The 21311-nt window shown below is 53.2% G+C and overlaps 8 protein-coding genes across 8 annotated transcripts; 4 read left to right on the top strand and 4 right to left on the bottom strand.

The window, feature by feature from the left end:
• Positions 1-3138: 3138 nt before the first annotated feature.
• J4E79_009151 (uncharacterized protein) lies at positions 3139-4230 on the bottom strand (the record flags this gene model as incomplete). Its single annotated transcript, XM_049358002.1, has 3 exons — positions 3139-3405; positions 3471-4046; positions 4132-4230. The coding sequence occupies 3 exons, from the start codon at positions 4228-4230 to the stop codon at positions 3139-3141; spliced, it is 942 nt and encodes a 313-aa protein (XP_049207601.1).
• Positions 4231-4721: 491 nt separating this feature from the next.
• J4E79_009150 (uncharacterized protein) lies at positions 4722-7575 on the bottom strand (the record flags this gene model as incomplete). Its single annotated transcript, XM_049358001.1, has 3 exons — positions 4722-4843; positions 4896-5165; positions 5214-7575. 3 exons carry the CDS (start codon positions 7573-7575, stop codon positions 4722-4724), a joined length of 2754 nt encoding a protein of 917 aa, XP_049207600.1.
• Positions 7576-8048: 473 nt separating this feature from the next.
• Positions 8049-8867, bottom strand: J4E79_009149 (uncharacterized protein; the record flags this gene model as incomplete). The annotated part of the gene is made up of 4 exons (XM_049358000.1): positions 8049-8105; positions 8279-8437; positions 8486-8566; positions 8619-8867. 4 exons carry the CDS (start codon positions 8865-8867, stop codon positions 8049-8051), a joined length of 546 nt encoding a protein of 181 aa, XP_049207599.1.
• A 631-nt stretch (positions 8868-9498) lies between these two features.
• J4E79_009148 (uncharacterized protein) lies at positions 9499-10229 on the top strand (the record flags this gene model as incomplete). The annotated part of the gene is made up of 4 exons (XM_049357999.1): positions 9499-9531; positions 9580-9603; positions 9660-9719; positions 9768-10229. 4 exons carry the CDS (start codon positions 9499-9501, stop codon positions 10227-10229), a joined length of 579 nt encoding a protein of 192 aa, XP_049207598.1.
• Positions 10230-11302: 1073 nt separating this feature from the next.
• Positions 11303-13429, top strand: ATP1 (Alpha subunit of the F1 sector of mitochondrial F1F0 ATP synthase; the record flags this gene model as incomplete). Its single annotated transcript, XM_049357998.1, has 5 exons — positions 11303-11374; positions 11565-11773; positions 11827-12222; positions 12276-12446; positions 12625-13429. The coding sequence occupies 5 exons, from the start codon at positions 11303-11305 to the stop codon at positions 13427-13429; spliced, it is 1653 nt and encodes a 550-aa protein (XP_049207597.1).
• A 764-nt stretch (positions 13430-14193) lies between these two features.
• Positions 14194-15395, bottom strand: J4E79_009146 (uncharacterized protein; the record flags this gene model as incomplete). Its single annotated transcript, XM_049357997.1, has 2 exons — positions 14194-14896; positions 14944-15395. The coding sequence occupies 2 exons, from the start codon at positions 15393-15395 to the stop codon at positions 14194-14196; spliced, it is 1155 nt and encodes a 384-aa protein (XP_049207596.1).
• Positions 15396-16609: 1214 nt separating this feature from the next.
• Positions 16610-18937, top strand: J4E79_009145 (uncharacterized protein; the record flags this gene model as incomplete). Its single annotated transcript, XM_049357996.1, has 4 exons — positions 16610-17532; positions 17583-18296; positions 18346-18518; positions 18567-18937. The coding sequence occupies 4 exons, from the start codon at positions 16610-16612 to the stop codon at positions 18935-18937; spliced, it is 2181 nt and encodes a 726-aa protein (XP_049207595.1).
• A 525-nt stretch (positions 18938-19462) lies between these two features.
• Positions 19463-21297, top strand: J4E79_009144 (uncharacterized protein; the record flags this gene model as incomplete). Its single annotated transcript, XM_049357995.1, has 2 exons — positions 19463-20214; positions 20415-21297. 2 exons carry the CDS (start codon positions 19463-19465, stop codon positions 21295-21297), a joined length of 1635 nt encoding a protein of 544 aa, XP_049207594.1.
• Positions 21298-21311: the final 14 nt, after the last annotated feature.

Raw genomic sequence — 21311 nt, 5'->3', positions numbered from 1 at the left:
GGATACAACTCGAAGGAATCTTTGTCTTCCTCTGTTTCCGTGACTGCGTCAGCTAGATGTATCAGGAAGGTTCCTGGATCTTGCAGCTCCTCCATCTCGACACCAAAAGCCACTAAAATATGGCGAGAAGATGTGGGAAACACGCTCTCTAGCACGGGTAAAGGAAGCTCGTAATGTTCCGTCGCAGCGTGCGGATGCGCCATTTTCGATGGTCCAGTTCTGTACTCGCCGGTGAAGAACTGTGATGTCGGCAGGCAAGTTGCTGAGAATTTTAACATGCACGGTGTTACCGTGCCCTTTGGCAGGCAATAGCCAACGAGGTCCTCGTCAAATGACACAATCTCAACGTCTTTGGCATATAGACATCTGGAACTATGGTTGAAGCCAAACGGCGGTAGCCAGCTCTTCCTGCCTGTCCATCCGGCCCAAGACCAGCTGGGCAGCGATGAGATCCCTACCCCATCCATGGATGTGCATGTGTAGCGTCTAGCTGAGAGACCTTGAGACACCCACGATATTGCCAGGATAAGGTCCGTACTAGGAAGACCATAGATCATGCGTTCGGGCTTGATCATCTTGGACTCCAAGAATGCGCTTATTCCCGCAAATGCGCGTAGAACATCAGTGTCGTATGTGAAGTTTCTCTTCGTGAATGAGATGACAAGATCGCGATACGATGCAATGTCACGTAAGCTGTCCCATCTGGCTTCTATCGGGATGAGCTTTCGCAGCGGATGGAAGCGTATGCACGCCTTGGGAAGACTGCCATACAGCTCGCTGAATAGCACCGAAGGGCAGGTCAGAAACGCTTCAAGATGTGTCAAGACAAGGCATCGGGTCGACAGGATTCGCTCTTGGAAGGCTGAAGTGAGGTTAGTAACCATCTCGTTTTGAACCCTCCATACAGTGCTTACTCCATGCACGACCTTCATATGTGACATCGTCGAGATGCACTCCCAGTTCCTGAGTTCTTCTTACTACGCGCATGGGTCCGATCTTCGGCGTTTGCTGCGGTGCCCTGATTCCAGTTCGTATCCCGGGAAGCTTATCCATGGCACTTGTAGAGGATGCGGCTACAATAGTGAGAACCGACTGCGAGTATATGTAGTCCATGCGATTGATGTAAAAAGCCGTGAGTACCCCTTCGTCTTGTGGAATGCAAAGACCATCGACCCACAAGTATCTCACCTGTATCGATCGAGTAAGCTGTATGGCATCCTGGACAACCGGCGCCGGGCGAAGCTTTTCGAGTGCCCCAGGTCGCATGAGGACCTCGCGATTCTCACTTGTGGTCCTGAGAACCTGAGCACCACCCCAGACATAGCTGAGCGAACAGTAACGCGAGGTCGTATCCGCTTCGACAAGGCACAGCCTTTGCGTATCAATGAGAATAAGCTTCATCGATTTCTCGTCTGATGTTCGCCTACTACTATTGCCACATCCATTGGCACGGTCGTGCACAGAACGTGCACCACAGCAACTGTCAATGAAGCCGGACACCCAGCGAGGGTTGATCAAGGATCCATCGCCATGAATTCGCCAGCTGCGCATTCGAGGGGCTAGAACCACGTCCATAGCAGACTGCTGTTTCCAAGGCCTATCGACGATCAATTGACAGCGAAAGCGCATTTCGCCGTCATAGATTACTAGTATTTCTGTGGGGTTCATGATATTCGTTCGTATCCAGCATCCGACATTCTTCGAGCCTATTTTTTCATCGCGGCGTGTGAGGGGCGCATCGATCTGCTTTTGCAGATGTGTGTATAGGTAGTCGCAGATGAGGCACGGTCTTCGAAATAAGATCTCGTTTAATGTGCCGAAATTGGTTTTGAGCAGGGAAACATGCTTTTGGAGTACGAAATGTGACAAGCACACGTTACATAGCCGCAATTTGATTCGCGTAGGTGATGCATCGTGTGTTGTGATGTTTGTGTGAGTTGGTGTGGGGAGGCTGAGAGTGGATGGGTGGGGAAATTGCGGTAACGACATGGCAACCACTAAGTTACTTCGTTGCGCATGAGGCCCCTTCTTATCAACACGTTGAGCCCACAGCACGCAAAAACCGCTTCAGAGCCCTGTATATGACTTCCCGCTTATAATGAAGAGGCTGTGCAGTTTTCAACCTCGTCGCGCGGTGGTGGCTGAGTCTCAGCCTGATGGAGAGCACCTCGCCCCAGTAGAGCTATTACCCAACTTACTGTAACAGGCTAAGCATGTCACACGAGTTACGCTGCTTAGGTAGCTGTTGTCACGCGATTCCTGCTCCGTCCCTTCCGCCTAGTCTAGCCCAACTACAGCCGGAAATCATGGAAGAGATAAGAGATGAGACGCACCTGCTGCAAGACTCGGACGCCGCCGAGCCGCGCTGGAGCAGCGACGTGCACTTCATGATGCGGCGCCAGGTGTGCATGCACTTGCCAGGTATTCAACAGCAGAACATTACATCAGCCCGACCAAGTCCAAGGGAGCGAAGAGCGTCTGTTTTGTGGGTTGGCGTCCGTAAAGGTCCAATCAGGCAAGTCTTAACGGTGTTGGTAGTCGTATTCCAGGCATTGCTCGTGGTGCATCGCCTGCACACCCACTCGCTCCACACGAAGCCAAAAAAAAAAAGGAACGTCGGAGCGGCAGACTAAATCGCTAGTCACACAACACGAGAGAAAGCGTATGGATTCAAGTGTGAACAAGCTGACGGAGTTGGAAGAGGCATCGCCATCGACGCTTATTGCGACGTGTTTGGACAGCCTAGTGGAGTGCTGCGGCTTTCTAATGTACCTGTATCCTTCCAGTCCATGCCGTTGTACTATATCAACGACACCAAGTCTCCCTCCATTGAACAGTTGTACCTGTAACATCCGTGTGAGAGTAAAACATGATGTTCTCACGTTAGTGAAGCATCAAGCTATCGTCAGCCCTTGCCTCGCTACCATGTCCGAGGACAACTGCGACGAAACTTCAAGACTCCGCATGTACATGAACATTGTGATCATCAGCGAACTAGGATCTCATGTCGCACCAGAGAGTAGTTTTGGATGAATTTAGCGTGCTTGTTACAAAGTCTTTTACTTAGTAGATACTACCAATCAAAGAGATTATGTTAGTTGATCTTTTTGGTCCATGCTAGTTCACATTCTCTTCCCGTCAAACACTCTCCTCATACACATCTGCGTTCTCATGTCCACTTCTCCGCAGGAAAATCTTCATGCTCTCCAATACCTGCTTCTTCAGGTCCGACCTCTTCAGATTCTGCCCTGGGAATCCTCCATATGTCCTGTCGAACTCAAACGGCTTGATCGCCTTCCATATCCCATGGATAGCCTTGGGCGTCAGTGGGATCATGTTAGGGTACGCCCACATGAACGAGTAGGACGTCGTATCCGGGACGCGGTGCGCGTTGTTGAAACCAGACTATCACGATTGTTAGCGACGAAGGTTCCACAACTTGATAGGAAAGAGGGTGCAGTAGAACTAACAGGTACACTCATAAACGTATCAGCAATGAAAAGCTTCCGATCCCACCACAGCACCGAACTGCCCTCGAAGTGCCCACCGCATTGAATCATCTTGGCTTCGCCCCCAATCTCTTCAATCGGAACGACGCCCCCGACAAACCTCCTCACATCATTCTGATCCTCTCGGTTCAACCACATCTTATCGCCTATGCACATATACACCGGGCACCCAAACACACTTGCCCATTCCAAATGCGTCGTGTAGAAATGCGGATGGCTGATCACAATCGCCTTTAGCCCACCTTTTTCTTTGATGAAGTTGATGGTGGCAGGGTTCAAGAAAGCGACGCAGTCCCAAAGGATATTGCCACGTGATGTTTGTAGTAAGATGGCTCTTTGACCAATACCAAGTTGCTTGCGTGTCGTGCTAGAATCGGCCAGACCGGGGGGAAGTTCCGATGGAGAGAGGGGCGCAGTGGTTATGTAGTGGATACGAGAGTCCTCTTTGTCCGTTTCGAAAGTGTTCTTTTGGAGGGTTTGGCAGGCTGAGAGTGAAGTCCAGGATTGGCCTGATGCGGGAACATACTGGCGGGGGTCCTAGACATTGATTAGCTCTACTGTTTTTGTGTCTCGTATTCTGGTTGTGGTAGTTCTGGCTCCTTGGTGTTAGTAATAAACGTACATCGCAGATCCGACATGTCTCCGGGTGCTGCTCGAGCGGAACGTCGAATTGCGTGCCGCACGTTTCGCAGACCGCTAGGTTGCTAGGCTCGAAAGTCATGTTGTCGATATCTGGGGTTTGTGTATCGAGCCACAACTTAGTCCAGGCGCAAATGTAAGAGGATGGACAAAGATGCCGTCATGCTTGCGATGCATGATGTAGTAGCTTCAAAAGTGGGGTTCGAGAGGGGAAGGAGCAGCCGATGAGAGCTTCCTCAATGACAGCCACTTTTGGACCTGCCAATGTATTGTGTGAGACTTCTTATAACCATACTGCGATATCACGATTGTCAAGTAGGTCCAAAGTCGCGTCAAATTGTGGGGCTTGCTTAAGCATATCCCTAGGTTTACTCCGGTACTCAAAAGCGGCGAATCAGCAAGCACAAGCACTGCATTACGCATATTAGCTGGCTTCGCTACATTGTTCGACTTATTAGCTGCAAAATTCAAAGGTATCTGGATATTCGGGATGGTTGATGTAAATAGTTTTGCAAGGTAACGATATTGGAAGTCCGCGCCTGTAACGCCTACGCATTCTATACGCGTCAAACACTATACATGCCGAGCCTTTGACTCGCGTCCTATCGACTTTGAATCAAGTTGCGATTTGGGCACCGCATTCGTGATCCTCGACCATTCGCCGTTAAAAGCATTGACGAGCCACCACTTGAGCTCTGGTATTCCGTTAATTACTTGGTCGCATCAATGGCACACTGATTCACTTACTGTCGTAGACGATCCTATTCGCGTTGTGGAAGTAAATACTATGATCCGAATCGGGGAACACATGGACATCGTAGTTTTCGATGCCTGCAAGATCCAGCCGGTCAAGCAGGGTAAGCGTGTTTTGCATGTGCACGTTGTCATCGGCGACACCGTGCATGACCAAAAAGCGGACGTTCTTCGCTAGGGAAGTGACATCAGTGATGGTGGAGTTGTCGTAGCCTTCGGCGTTGTTCTGCGGCGTGTGCATGTAGCGCTCCGTGTAGATGGAATCTGCGGTAAACAATTAGCGAAGCAGATGAGTACCGTGAGTCTTCTTACCGTAGTACCGCCAGTCAGTCACAGGAGCGACAGCCATCCCATACTTGAACGTCTCTCCTCCATCCTGCTCGAGCGTCTTCAGTGTGTTGAAACCGCCGTAACTCCAGCCCCAGATCGCGAGTCGATCAGCGTCCACGTACTTCTTGCTGGCCCAGATTTTGGCTGCGGCGATCTGATCGTGCGCCTCGTAGTATCCAATGTTGCCTCTCGTGATGCATCGAAGCTTCCGACCAAGGAAGCCCGTACCTCGCCCGTCCACGGTCACCACAATGTACCCGAGACTGGCGGCAATGTACGACTGGAAATCAACCTTGAACTTCTTGTTGACTTCCTGCGAGCCTGGTCCGCTGTATTGGTAGAAAAGAACAGGGTACTTCTTCTTCGGGTTGAAGTGCGGCGGGCGACGCTCGAGGACGTTCAGCTCAAATCCATCAACGTTGATCGTCTGATAGTTGAGAATGGGCATCTCAAGCCGGCGTACGAAGCGGTCAAGCGCTTTGTTTTCCTCAATGACCTTCTCGTACTTGTCATTGTTCGATGGCGTGCTGATGATCTTCTGCCAGGGAATTCCGGGACCGTTGTAGGTGATCAAGGCGTAAGAGCCACCAGCTGAGAAGGAAGCGTCGTAGTAGCCTGAGCCGCCATTCTCCAGCATTTCGCTCTTTCCAGTACCGTTCAAGAGTACAGAATAGACGTGTCGTTCCATGGAGCTCTTCTCAGTTGAAACGTAGTACACCAGGTTGTTCTTCAGGTCCACGCGAGAAGGCGCATCAACGACTTCCCACTCACCCTGAGTGAGCAACACAGGCTTGTCGCTGTCCAATGGTGAAAAGTAGCCGATATGGTCGTAGCCTTTGTGAATGATTGTATCAATGTATCCATCATCTTTGCGACCGTTGCCAGGATCAGCTGGTACAAATGTTGTCTTCTGCGAAACCTCCATCCAGCCTCCGTCCAGCTCAGCGACATTCTCGGTTCTTACTGTCTTGCCTGTGCGCTTCTCGACGTCCATCAAGACGAGCTTCAAGATGTCGCTCTCGCGATTGGTTTCGCGAACAAGTACTTGCTTCGTCTTTCCGGCCCAGACGATCTCGGTGATCAGACGATTCTCGTCACTGAAGTCGTCTTCTATCTCGACACTGAAGACTTCGCCCTTTTCGACATCGTAGAACTGCAGTGAGACGATGGGGTTCGGGGCGCCTGCCTTGGGGTACTTGATGTCGCGAACCTCGGGGTAGTTCTCTTCGCCAGCCTTGGGCTTCTCTCCGCTAGGCCGTGACACGAAATACTGGACCGGGTATGTCGGGACGGTGGACTCGTCGGTACGCAGGAAAGCGATGTACTTGCCATCCTCAGACCACCATGTCGCACTGTTCCCTTGGAAAACCTCCTCTTCGTAGACCCAGTCAGGCACACCATAGAATAGCTCAGAGCCACCATCTTTTGTAATCTGTATAACCTCCTTGGAGTTCAACTTGCGAAGGAACATGTTGTTGTCTCTCGTGAACACGACCGCATCCGACTGCGGAGATATCGAGGCTAGCTGGATTGCGCCGTTTGGCTGGTCCGGATCCAAAGCTTCGCCAGTCTGTGTCTCAACATCAAAAATCCAGTACTTCGCAGTACCGGAATGGCGCCAGTTCTTTTGGTAATCCGACGTGACAAGCACCTTCTTGAAATCTTTACTTGGCTGAACATCACTGGGATAGACGTAGGTGCCATCCACCTCAAATGTGTTCTTCTTCATCAGCGTGGTCTTGCTCGCAGAAGACGTTGCCTCGCCCTTGGACCTTATGTCCTCAACGACCAGGTATTCCTCGTTGCTCGAGCCCTTTTCAAGCAACAGGCCATCCTCACCCTTTGGTCCTGGTATCCATGCGACGCTCTGCTGTTGGGCATAAAAGCGGCCTCCGAAGACGTCGTCCAATGTGATCTTCCTGCCCGAGCCTTTGGTAGAACTAGCAAGAGGATCGTGCGGCCTGGACGAAGCATGCTTGTAGCTGCCGTTCATCAAGAAGAAGACGAGCGCAAGCGCCCATCCAACTACACAGGCCGTGCCTACAATCCATAGCCACCTTCTTGTCTTTTTATCTACAGCAATGGGGGCCTTGTACCGCCCATCCTCGACGTCGAACGGCTCGCGCGCCTGGCTTGCGTCGTCATCGTCGTCCGTGTACTTCTCCCCACGCTTCGGTTGCGACGCACGATTGAGGGACGGGTCGTTGATGTGTTCGAGGACGAGCGAGGTTGTGGAAATGGAGGATATGGATGTTTCGGAGCCGTCTTCTGAAGTGCGCGCGGATCTCTCTTCCTTGGCTAGCAGCTCCGTCTCCTCCTCCTTCGCGGCGCGCTGTCGCGGCATGGCAATGATCAAGTATGAACAAGAATGCAAGCAATTATAACATGGTAGTAGAAGGCGACGCAGGATCAGATGAGACCAGCCTCAAGAAATGGGTATAGTGGAAAGGCGCGGGTGCGGGTTATGAACAGTGTCCAGCTGGGCGGAGTTGCGGAGTTCACGCGGAGGTGCGGGAGCTGGTGTTGGCCGAAACGCCCCAAGCCACTCTTCGACGCAAGGGGCCGCCCGCGCTGCACCAAGACTTGCATTACAATGAGATTGTGCGACGCGTTCCTATTCAAGCCTGCTCTGGGAATTTATTGGAATGCATGGCGCTACAAACTGTGCCAAATCTAGATGGTATGATTTCCTTCCGCTGTGGTCTTCAATACAGCCACATCTGCTCTGGTTCTGCAAACCCTTGAACCAATTGAGCAATTGCCTTACTCCCTGCGAGTACTGATACAGCCAAGAATTCGATATTTCGCTTCGTGTTTCTACGACGGTGTTGATTCGTGCAGGAATTGCCAGATGGTCCCGCCGAGCAATAACATCTGTTCTGTAGTGAAGATGCCTGTTTGAGCAGACTGCTCACGCACTGGCCCTCCACAATGGCGCATACTGTCAATGGCCGTCGATTCGTCCGACTATGAGGGCAATGGGCCAAGATAATCCTAGATGTTTTGCTTAGCCGATGGTCGGCAAGGCCGACGTTCATCTTTCTTACCTCCTTCATGGTGCCGACCGCATACATCTTGTCCACCTCTGATCTCAAACCCTTGATCTTTATGCGGATGTTGGTGCCCTTCTCGATAACCTGCTCTCCGTCGTCGGTCCACTGCGGGGGTGTAGCGTTCGCGTCGAACTTGATTTCAGCGGGGATCATCTGTCGCTGTTAGTGATGGATGGGGGCATGAAATAGGGTGAGATGTACACTGCGTCCCACAAAGGCCTGTAAAGATCCACAGTCGACGAAGAATCCAGTGCGGAGTACTGAGGTGACAATGCCGTCCATCTTGATATGGTTAGCAATGGACTCGATAATCACGTCGGACGCTTCCACATACCACCTCGCCCTTATATGGCCGCCATACAACCGCCTTGTAGTGCACAACGTACTCCGCAGAGCCGGAGCCAGGCATCACCTTGCCATCGGAGATGTCGAACGAGTCCAGAATGCACACGATGGTGTACTTTCCCGTGCTCGAACCCTCCTCTTTCTGTAGCAGCTCGCGGTGGATGTGCTGACGGATGAGCGGGCCAAAGTACGAGGGATGCAACTGGATCGTCTTCTCAAGCTCTTTGAGAAAGAACATGTTGCGCGTTGTACGGCGGATACGGTAGAGGAGATGCGCGGTGTGGACGAGTTGCACGGTTCAACGGTGAAGATCGAGACAAGGTAGAGACAGGACCGTCGTCCTTGCTATTATGCGACTTTATTGTCTTTATGCTGAGCGGCCCAGTCAAGAGTCGACAGTATGCGGTAGGCAGCGCGCGTGCTTCAGCGAGACGCGCCTTCGGCCTCCAACGCAGCCCTGATTCTTATATGCAACAGCCCATGCACCCAAGTTGCAGTGTGATCGCGGCGCCCGTGCAAGTCCGAGGGTACAGTGGTCGCAGATGTGGGCGGAGTGAGTGTCTTGTAGCCGTGCAATGGTCGCGACACGAAAGGTGAGCTCCAAGGGCTGCAGGGCTCTCGGCGCGGAAAATCACTCGCTAAGGCCCGAGCAGCGACCCAACTCCCACCTGCCAGCTTGCGCACCCCCACACACCCATGTCGTGATACCCATTCACCCTGCGCCATCATCTCTCGGCTCCCGCCGCCGGTGCCTTGGTCCTTCCACACTCCCCGAGCTCGACTCTCCATCCTGCGCTTCCAAGACATGATTTAGTCTCTTGACGTCCATCCCACTCTTTGACACGCGCCCAAGTTCCCCATCCGGCACCATGTCTCTCAATCTAGAGAAACAACTCGTCTTCGTACGTCATTCTTCAACAGATGTCTGTACTTGGCTGACTGGAATCTAGTACGGAGCATACCACCATAATAAAGTAGGCTCTGCCGCCAGAGAGCATCTTCACATGTCAGCTAACATGCCATGTGTCAGGTCAACGTCGGTATACATCTGCTCTGTGTACCTCCGATCCTGTTGACGTCTTTCCTACTGGTGAGGCATCCGACTGCTCTCATCGCGGCACATCTAACACAGTAGTAGCTCACCAACACGCCTGCCGTCCCTATACCGTCATGGCTCTCGGTACCTAATCTCCCGCTCAACGTCGGCACCGCCGGAGCCGTTCTGTACTCGACCTTGTACATCCTCATGGAACCTGTCGCAGGTGCCATGATTGCTCCGATCCTTATCGGCAGCACCGCGTATGCAAACCACCTCACCTCCACGTACGGTGCGACTGCCAACTCGTGGGCCGGCGCAATCAACATCGCATGCTGGATCGCCCAGTTCGTCGGACACGGAAAGTTCGAAGGAAGAGCACCAGCGCTTCTGGACAACCTTGTGCAGGCCATCTTCCTGGCTCCGTTCTTCGTCTGGTTCGAGATACTCTTCATGCTCGGCTACCGCCCCGAACTCAAGCGCCGGATAGACCAGGCTGTTGAGTTGGAGATTCAGAAGTTTAGGAAGAGCAAGGAGAAGGGTCAAAATGGCTCCGCGAAATGAGATGCAACTCGACAACGGATGTACAGCGCACGAGCAGACAAGGACCCAGTTATTGGCACTTGCAGGTTAATCGAAGCAGACATTGGAGGACCAGAAGACAGTGCAAATAGTGTATGAATACTGCAGGAGAAGGAGCATTGCGCAGGAGCAAGGTGTACGCGGCGTCTTGAGGTATACGTTGTCTTTGGTAGTCAAGTTTGCATAGGTGGCAGCGAGTTTTTAAAGATTCACACAACATAGTAGGATACCAATTTAGAATGTTGCTATTTTATATTGGGAAGCCATGCTATTTCGACCGTGATCTCTTGAGTAACCCGTGCAGGAAGAATACTCGACACATTGGCCCAGCCTTTTGGCTACCACAACAAGACAGCAAGGCGTATACGAGGACGTATCAACAGCTTTGACACCCACGATACGGCGGAGCTATTGTGATCTTCCATACTATTTTCTTATGTGTATTGCAACATGGAGGACGGTCCGTCGACTTGTGTTGGAATGCGCCCTTGTATGTGTTACAAGTACTTATATATTGGGAGAGCCATTGAGGCAGATACGCCATTCGTACAATGCATGCTTCTAGTCGATGCTAATTATCTGATCCTGACAGTATGAGATTGTAAGGAAGGCCGTGATATCAATTGTACCGTTCACCGAAACGCAGTCCGAAGGTATCCACAAACATTTACTTTATCTTTATCAAAGTGTGGGGTACTGACCATGTAGACGAGGATCGTGTATCGGATCGGGATGTCGTACGAAGAGTTCACCGCGATTATGCATAGCAGCTGAGGGCTCCATTGCCTTGTCTAAAATTTCATTAAAATCGCCAGTCAAATCATGGCTCGTCGAGTGCCAACGTGGTGTTGCAGTGAGAGAGCTCGGTTGAGATGCGGCTTTTTTAGGATTAGGGTAGACGCCAAGGTCCGCGCTTTCCTCCCGAACCGCAGGACTTTCTTCCTCACAGCAGAGCTCCCCATCCTGCACTCCATCACCATCTCCCCTCTTCCATACCTGCATCAATCTCAATTGGTTGCAGAGCCTCCGAATTAGACTCTTGAGCAGCTGCAGCCATGTTCTCAAGGGCCATCCGCCAGTCGAGCCGCCGGGTCGCTGCAATCTCTGCCACGAGCAGGATTGCGTCGGTAAGTCCATCGCAACCGCCTGCAATTGCGCCTGCCGCCCGTCCAGCCATCGCCAGCAGCCTCCAGAACCGAAATCCGATGCCATTGGCGCCGCAATGGAGCTTCGTTGATGGAACTGCCCGGGCTGCGCGGCGGCGGGACCAGCTCCCCTCTACCAAGTGCACCACTGACGCCTCTTGCCCGCCCACAGACCCGCGCTCCCGCGTTCACCAACGCCATCCGATCCTACGCCGCCGATGCGAAGGCCACCCCCACCGAGGTTTCCTCCATCCTGGAGCAGAGGATTCGCGGTGTCCAGGAGGAGAACAGCCTCTCCGAGACTGGACGTGTCCTGTCCGTCGGTGACGGTATCGCCCGTGTCCACGGCATGAACAACGTCCAGGCTGAGGAGCTTGTCGAGTACGCCACTTGCACACTACGACAATTTGCCATGGAAGCTAACGGGGTGACAGGTTCGCCTCCGGTGTCAAGGGCATGTGCATGAACTTGGAAGCCGGCCAGGTCGGTGTCGTGCTCTTCGGTTCTGACCGTTTGGTCAAGGAGGGCGAGACCGTCAAGCGTACCGGAGAGATTGTCGACGTTCCCGTCGGCGAGGCTCTTCTCGGACGTGTCGTTGACGCTCTCGGTAACCCCATCGACGGAAAGGGTCCCCTCAAGACCACTGAGCGCCGCCGTGCTCAGCTCAAGGCCCCCGGTATCCTGCCCCGCCAGTCCGTCAAGGAGCCCGTCCAGACTGGTCTCAAGTCCGTCGACGCCATGGTTCCCATTGGACGTGGTCAGCGTGAGTTGATCATTGGTGACCGTCAAACCGGAAAGACCGCCGTTGCCCTCGACGCCATGCTTAACCAGTACGCAAACACCCTTACGACGTACAAGCAACACAAGCTGACATGAAGATTAGACAGCGATGGAACAAGGGAACCGACGAGAAGAAGAAGCTCTACTGTATCTACGTTGCCGTCGGTCAGAAGCGATCCACCGTTGCCCAGCTCGTCAAGACCCTCGAGGAGAACGACGCCATGAAGTACACCATCATCGTTGCCGCCACCGCCTCTGAGGCCGCCCCTCTGCAGTAAGTTCTCTTCGTACGAGCTCAACTCATACAAGAAAAAATCCGAATAGGTCTGGAGCCTACATCGACGCCAGGTCGCATACCTTGTGTGCTTCCATGTTGATGTAGGCTGCAGGCCTGTTCAGATTTTTCTTGCTTGACGTGAGCTGATATGAGACATCGACTGACACAACCTCAGGTATATTGCGCCATTCGCAGGATGCTCCATGGGTGAATGGTTCCGTGACAACGGCAAGCACGCCTTGATCATCTACGATGACTTGACCAAGCAGGCCGTTGCCTACCGTCAAATGTCTCTGCTTTTGAGGCGCCCACCTGGCCGTGAGGCTTACCCCGGTGACGTCTTCTACCTCCACTCTCGTCTCCTTGAGCGTGCCGCCAAGATGAACGACAAGCTTGGTGGTGGTTCGCTCACTGCTCTGCCCGTCATTGAGACCCAGGGTGGTGATGTGTCCGCTTACATTCCCACCAACGTCATTTCCATCACCGATGGCCAGATCTTCTTGGAGGCCGAGCTCTTCTACAAGGGTATCCGTCCCGCCATTAACGTCGGTCTCTCTGTCTCCCGTGTCGGTTCCGCTGCCCAGGTCAAGGCCATGAAGCAGGTCGCCGGTTCCCTCAAGCTCTTCTTGGCCCAGTACCGTGAGGTTGCTGCTTTCGCCCAATTCGGTTCCGATCTCGATGCTGCGACTAAGCAGACTTTGTCCCGTGGTGAGCGTCTTACCGAGCTCCTCAAGCAGAAGCAGTACTCTCCCATGGCCGTCAACGAGATGGTTCCTTTGATCTACGCTGGTATCAACGGTCTCCTCGACTCCGTACCCGTCAGTAAGATTCTTCAGTGGGAGGCTGACTTCCTTGCCCACCTCCGATCAAACGAGCAGGACATGCTCAACCAGATCGACCGGGAAGGTGCGCTCAGCAAGGACCTCGAGTCCAAGCTCAGGGAGGTTGCACAGAGCTTCACCAAGAGCTTCGCGGCATAAACGAGTTGAAGGCTGGAAGAGTGGGTACTATCTATTCCAATGTTCTGAGGGGCCAAAAAAGTGCTGATTGGTCTTTGAGAATAGATGTATAATAGAAGATGCGTCCTCGCCATCAGCTGTGTCTCAATATGGAAGATTTGTTCGTTTTTCTGCATTGACATCAGCCTGGCAACGCACGCCTACCTTGGTCGACGAATACCTCTTGTGATTCCCTGTGCTCCTGTTAGCGGTACATATACGGCTCTTTTTCAGCTCATGGAAGTGGGATGGTGGAGGCTCTGTATATGACAAATGAACGTTTCCTCTGTTATACTTGTCGTTCCTGACGTATGTGACGACAATCGTGATACTAATACTAAACTACGCAGGAATTCCGTCATGTCTGCTGGAGCTAGCTGTCGTCTTGGAGCATACGGTGATCGTTTTGGGTAGCGTACAAACAGTTTGGAGGTGCCCTGGATACGTACATTGCTTCATACCTCACACCTCTGTCCATGGGGGAAATGCTGAATACCTCTCGGGACCAATATTTGAAAAACATTTTGAAAACGCAAGCTTGTCTGTAGCAGGCAAATGTCGTGTATAGTTTTGAAATACGAGATGGCATTGGGAGCCTATTCTCGTGGCTGGTAGCCAGATGATACCTAAGGCACGATATAATTGGAAGGGAATGACATTTGACGATGCGGATTCAATTCTAGTAGTCTATAGTAGGTACTCGCCTATCCAAGCGATCTAAGCAAAAGGACCGTATACAGATGCGTCTACTTCTGCCTTCCGCGTCCGCGTTCCTCTCCGTCACTGGCATCGCCATCCTTGAAAGGATCGTCGCCGATTTCCACGGCATCACCCGTCTCGGGTTGTTCATCTCTGTATTCATCGTCCCATGTTGTCCGGAGACTAATATCGTCATCTTCCTCGCGTAATCTCTCGGCAGCTTCCAGCGCTCCCGGGTCGTCTGCGTATTCGTGTTCAAGGTCCTCGATACTCATGCGACGGATACCCGCGCGCTCCTCAGCTTCTAGCTGTGCAGCGCGGGCCTTGGTCTTGCGGTATACGAGCCAGCCCGTGGTAACACCCGCAACGAGACCAATGAAGATGGAAACGTAGGATAAAGCTTTCGTGCTGGGGTCCATTTTGCCTCCACTCTCGGCAATCTTCTCGAGCTGGCTGCCAATGAATATGTGAAGCATCAGCTTAGGTGATACTATGGCTGTGGCTAGAGCGTATGATGCCCAGTGTACGGTGGGGAAGGTTGCGACAGCGCCGTTGGAGATGGAGTATGGTAGCGGACATAGTCGGTACATGACGAGGAGTTTGAGGCCGTCGTGTTTGAGGGTAAGGGAGAGGGCAGCGAAGCGCGTGTCATTGGCTATGAGGCGGTGGACCATGGACTTGAGGAGGGTACGCGAGAGGAGGAAGGATGCTGTGCTGCCGGCGACGGTTGCAGTCGCGGCTATGAACCAACTGGTATACTGTTAGATTACATGTTGTGAATAACGTGTGAAGCATACCCATTTGGAAAGCCATAGACAAAGCCGGCTATGGTGAGTAAACTCGAATACCCAATTAATGGCGGAAATGATACGATGAAGATCAAGACCCAGAGTATCAGCCATCCAGCCGTGACGTCTCTCCACTTCTTCGCGACGGGTAACAGAGCCCCGAATATGCGCTCGTTGTACACCAGGAACAGTATGCCGCCCACTGCCAGCACCAAGTTCCCTACGAAGAACAGCACTTTCTGTAGGGGAGAAAGTTTGTTGTATTGATCGAGGACTCGTCGCGAGAGTGTATCGTACTTGTCCATGGCGCGCTGCCGCCATGAGCTCTGTTGACTGTGGTGCGATGCGTTGCGCCGGAAGGTGGATGATTGCGGACGTCGGCTCCATATTGGCGTCTGGCCTGTTTCCTCATCGTCTAAAGGGAGCGCAAGGGCGCGGACGTCATAATCGCTCGCTGGCATGTTGATGGATGCCTCTATACAACACGGGGAGGTGCGCTTAACGGAGTGGCGCGGAAGTATGCGGAGGTAAGAGGATGTGAATGCGGTGGGGAAGTGAATAGAAAGGTAATGGGAGATGTTAGCTGATACAACTGGAGACGGGCATTCCGTGTGGTGGTAGTGGAGCGTCGGAGGCAGCTTTGGTGTGAGATGCTAATGCTAGTGTGGTGTGGGCGCTGTTGGAGAGCTCTGGGTTTCATCGTCATCCGGGCGGACGAACGTGGTGCATCCGCCATGGATCCGCCCTGCATTAGGCGATTAGATCAGATCGGCCCCGAGTTGAAAAGCAGTCTTGCTCGGCATGCGCGTGGGACAACTGTATGTAATTCGATGATTGCAAGTCAACCTAGCAAAGAACTGAACACCCTGGAGCCTACGTTGACGTTAGGTTACCCACTTTGCAGGTTTTTGTCGTGATGTAGTCCGCAGACCTGTTCAAGTTGTTTCGTGTATAAGGTGATTGCAGCATTGTATGCGCATATACTGTGTGTGACATGTGCTCTGGTCATGTTAGACAGCTCCGAGCAACCTACAACGTACTGCATCCATGGATGTTTCCGCGGACCCACACGACGCAGAGCACGTGATTACTCAGCCTCTCGCAGTCTGTGGCGCCCATAGCCCTATTCGATACTTGAGGCATATGTTGCAGCTTGTTTTTCCGCCGACGAATGCCATCGCAGCACTTCTTATCCAGCCCCAGTCGTCATCCTCGCTCAGCTGAGACTCACACTCACCGTATCACCACCCACTCGAGGCTCCAGGGCCATGTAGGGCAGACCGGGAACGAGTGCTGGAGATTACCGTTCCCGCTGTATGGTCGACGTTGCTGCACGGTGCAAGCATCCCCCACCCCTACGTAGTTGAGCCTAGTCCCTTGAGCTTCATTCGCGCTCGAGATCGCCCCAGGCATTCCATCACTCTGCCCGTTTTGGCGCACTTGGTGTGTCCTGCAGAAGAAGGCTGCGGGACTGGTTATTGCCCTTCGTTGCAGCTTCATTCCTCCTGTGACGCGCCGGTCGCTCCTCTGCCATTACCGCAGTACTTGTAATCACCCCCGACGGCCTCCTGTCTCGACCTGGACCCCGACCTCTGACCTCTGACCTCACCCGTCCTGCGCGCCACACCCGAACACCCATCGCCCAGTATCCTTTGCCTGCTTGGAAGTAAACGCCATGGTCGCCGACGACTTGTACGAGAAGGCGCTGCCTGTGCTGCAGGACGAGGCCCTGGACGAGGAGGACAAGACGGACAAGCTCGAGGAGCTGATGCGCAAGGAGACCAACCTCACGGGCAAATCACTCGAGAACATTGTCCTAGACTGCCTCTGGCGCTATCGCGACGCCGGCAGCTCTTCCAGCTCTCCGCCCAGCCGCCATACCATCATCCGCCGGCCCTCGCCAGCTCCCTGGCAGGCCAATCGCGCCCCTACTCCTGTCAACGCCTCGCCGCGCATGGTACACCCTCCGCCGGGCTTCCCCATGCCACCTGGATTCGCGCGCACAAAGTCGTCCACCGCGTCCCCCTTTACTTCCCCGCGACCCTCGCCTCGCCTTGCTTTTTCCACACCGCATATCCCCCACAGCCCCAGCCTGAGCGCATACCAGTTCAGCGAATGCGCAAGTCCCAACACCGAGTCGTATGGCGACCTCGATGGCCACTCCGTCGACTGGCTAGTCAACGATGACGCCGCGAGCACTGAGTCGTCTCTCCTGGGCGACGGCACGCTCAACGGTGCCGCGGCCGAATGGGTGCAGCCCCAGACCATGGACATGGGCCCATACGACATGCTGCGCTCGATTCTCAGGGACGACCGATCAGACGAAGAGCTGGAGAAGGTTTTGGAGGCCAATGGCTACGACCTCAGTGCCGCTCTCCTCGCACTCATGGGACAGCAACTGGACGTACAACAACTCCCTACCACACCCTCCGAGCACCCAGGATACGTCATCGGGAAGTCTATGAGCCCAGCATTCAGGCCTAGTACACCCGTGGGCCAACAGAAGAGCAACATCGTGTGCAAGTACTTCTTGTCAACTGGACATTGCGCCCGAGCAGACTGCAGATTCAGCCATGACACCAGCAAGACGTTGTGCAAGTAGGTATATATACAGCTCTCTAGGTAGTCCAGGCTAATACCCAACACAGGTACTTTCTGAATGGCAACTGCCTAGCTGGCGATACATGCCTCTTCTCACATGACCCCTCTGCGCTCATGGCTCGTATGGCTGTGTCGGACGTCCAAACTCCACCAATACCCAACTTCCAGATGTCCGATTATGAGTTCCCCACACTCCACTACAATGGCTCTCCCCTAGGCACACCATCCATAACATCAGCCGCGACCTCTTTGGAACAGCTCTACGGTCTGACAGGTGGTGGCCCCACACGCCCTCCACCAGGACTTAGTCCTTTTGCAAACTTCACTCCCGGAGGCGGCAGTCGCCCGCAGTCTAGAACCGGCAGTCGCCAGACTTCGCGTGCCACCACACCTTCGGTGCTTGCAGTCGACGATAACGACGCTTTCCCTAGTCTGGGTTCCGCTGCTGCTGCTAAGACTGGGAAGCGTCACCACGGCAAGCGAGGTGGACATGGCCATCATAAAGATGCTCCAGGACCTAACAATCTTGCAGATGTCGTTCGCATGTCGCCTGTTCCGGCTCCTGCCACTCCAGCTCGCAAGGGATTGAGACCGACTAAGAGCTTCACAGGATCTCGCGAGAACAGTGTGGCTGCCCAGGCGATACCCGCTCCCCAGCACATTCCATGGCTAGAGACGGGTGAGAAAGGCAATCAGGCCTATCTCAAAGCTCGCGCCGAGGCTTTCAAGCATGGCAGTCTGCGCAACAAGTTTTTGCAGAGGTAAGAGGCATGCCTCGTCCTACAACATTCCACCGCTAACATACGACAGCGCTGCTCAAGCTTGGAATCGCAGCGATTCGCGCGCGGCTAAAGCTCTTAGTCTTAGGGGGCAGAGTGAGAACAACCTGATGCGTGAAGCTCACCGTGAAGCTGCTCGTATCCTTTACGAAGATCGCAATAAGGATAGCGACGGCTCGAGAGAGCTGTATGTTGATCTTCATGGTACGTAGATACAGATTATGTGTTCATACCGAGACTAACATTACACAGGTCTGCATCCAGATGAGTCGGTTTCGTATCTCGAAGGCATCCTTCTAAAGCACAGCTCTTCTTCGCGTCCAGTCTACGCTATTACAGGAACAGGTCACCACTCCAAGAACGGCAAGGACAAAGTTGGCAAGGCTATTCGCGGCTTCTTAAACGAATGGCGCTATGCTTTCCGCGAATTCTCTGTCCCTGGTGACCGCAACAACGTAGGTGGCATTCTTGGTATCGACCCGAGTAGCTACGACAAGAGTGTGGCGGAACGGCCAAAGGAATCCGAATCGGATGGAGATAGCGCAAAGAAAGACACGAAGATTCGCATCATGAAGAGAGATGATGTAATAGATGCGCCGAAAGGACCGAAGCGTACTGCTTGATCTGATTGAGTGGAAGTGGGGGGTACCCAGTAGGTAGCATGAAATAAGAAAGAGTTTACTTCATTAACTGTCTTCTGATCTGGTCTTCGTTAAGGCGTTGCGGTTAATGTGTTGGCGCACCACGTTGAAAAGGAACCTTTGCAGGTGCGCTGCAGTCTACGTTGTTATCAGAACGGAAGTCAGCAAACTATTAACTTGATGCAGATTTCCAGGTTGTTTGCTTCTATTCACGTCTATAGGTGGTGTCCAGTCTATCCCTTGATGGGGTGGCGGAGATGTGCCAGCTCGGTGAAGCTGCTCGACTGAGGAAGCCACACCCAACCTCGTGCCTGCTTCTCTCGTCTGGACCCACCATCGCGTCGCGAATATCGCCTCTCATCTTACGGCGCACACAGCCGGTCATTCTCGTCACCTCTCATGTAGCGGTTAGCGTTTTCTACCTGGCCTCACCGGCGACATTACCTGCCCTCGTCACCGCATCGCACTAGCTAACGCATTATCGTCACTGATTCGCATCCCCTCGCAATGGGTCCCAGAAGACCTAGTTCGGCGACAGATGTCGACTCACGTATGCCGTTCGCATCGGCGGAGGCGCTGCTATGGGGGCCAGAGATGAAACAACAGCACGCCCACCTGCTCACGGAGATGCGAACACTTCAGAAGCATCATGAAGAATACGAAGCCCGCATCAGATCTACCGAACACGTTGCAGAGGCTGCCGAAGCTGCTACGTCGAGGGTCCGTCACTTGGAGCAACAACTTGCAGCGATCGAAGCCGAAGATGACGACAAGGCTTTCGAGAAGTGGGCAGCAGGCGAGATGACACGCCTCGGCATCTTCGTCGACACGAACAAGCACGTCAGGCAGAAGCAGATCGAGCTGGATAATGTCGTTTCTCATGCTGTGGACGATCTGGACAAGCTCAAACAGGTCCCCAGGGAACTGAATGGTGTTCTTCGACGTCTTGATCTTCTCGAAGCTGGTCGTAATCAAGACGCGCGTCGGATCAAAAGTTTAGAGCAAGAAGTCACCCGGCTCAAATCTACGCGGCAGGATCCCAAGTCCAAGTCCAAGTCCAAGTCCAAGTCCAACACCGCTGGCCCACAGACCGTTTCCAGGCCTCGGCATGGCATGCTGGGATCCGTGACACCGTCTCAGTTATTCAATGCCGGAACTTCAGAAGTAACAAGTGACACGGACGATGAAGACCTGATACTCATGCCTGGGTTTGCACGTGAAGAAATTCAAGTACCCCAGAGTCCAGAGATGAGAGAAAGGTAAGAGCGGCTTTCGGAACGACCTTTTGCAACGCTAACGACTATTTCAGGGGACCAGTCGATACGTCTAATCCAGTTGTGCCTCCAGGTCACCCAGTGAAGTCAGCAAGACAGAGACTGATGCAGAGACCTTCGATCCACAACTCCATGTTGCCACATCCGCTAGATGAACAGAGACAAGTGCGAACACCTGTTCCAAGGCCTATTCAACCAGTATACGCTGCTCCCGTTGCAACGCAGCTGGTCCATCACAACCGCCCGACTCATCCTTCGGCTCCAGCTCCAGTGCCAATTCCTACGCGAAAGCCTCGCCCACGTGCCAGAGTCGCTCCGCCTCCAACGCAGCTGACCGGCAACGCCATTACACGAAAGCGAAAGCAGCCTACGAAGGAGCCTCAGACCCAAAGGCTGACTCGCGCTCAAGCCAAGAAGATTCAAGAACAGGATGCTGAAGAGCGAAAGTCGCATGTAACAGGTAGCGAATCACTCCTCCCACCAACACAGTTGGTCGAGCCAGCTCTTTCATTGCGCAAGAAGCAAAAGACTGCCCATGATCAAGGATTAGACGATATCAAGACCAGATCCAGCACAGCGATTCGGCCCACCGGTAGAGCTCCTGCGACCGCAAAGCGCAATGCTCCTGCAAATCAAAGCAAGAACACGGCGATTGAGCCTACTCAGTTGGTCACGAGAAGCCCTATCAAGTCAAAAGTACCCAAGGCCACCACTGCGCCTATCAGACTACCCTCACCATTTCAATGGAGTACTGCGAATGAACCGAAGGAAAAGTCGCTCATTGTCATTCTACGCAGTCCACAAAAAGCGAAAAGAATTGAACATAGCGAGAGCGATGATATGCAAACTACTGTAGCAGACAGAGCTAAGAAGTCACCTCGCAAGGCAGCAGCACCACCACTATCACGTTTGAAAGCCATTCCTAAGCCTCCGAGTTCGCGCAATACGGGCAGCCGAGCTGAGCCAGTTGTTAGGTCTGGCACTAGAAAAAATCCTCCTAGGACGAAACAAGAGGTATCGGAACTCGATGATTTTTGGTATCCATCGGAAGCAAACGAGCCTCATTGATTGCCCTCTATTAG

The sequence above is a fragment of the Alternaria viburni genome (genome assembly GCF_023758015.1).
Source record: "Alternaria viburni strain BMP 2772 chromosome Unknown scaffold_23, whole genome shotgun sequence".
Taxonomy (NCBI): Eukaryota; Fungi; Ascomycota; class Dothideomycetes; order Pleosporales; family Pleosporaceae; genus Alternaria; species Alternaria viburni.
Note: the sequence above shows the minus strand (reverse complement) of the source record. Positions and strands in the feature narration are given on the sequence as shown.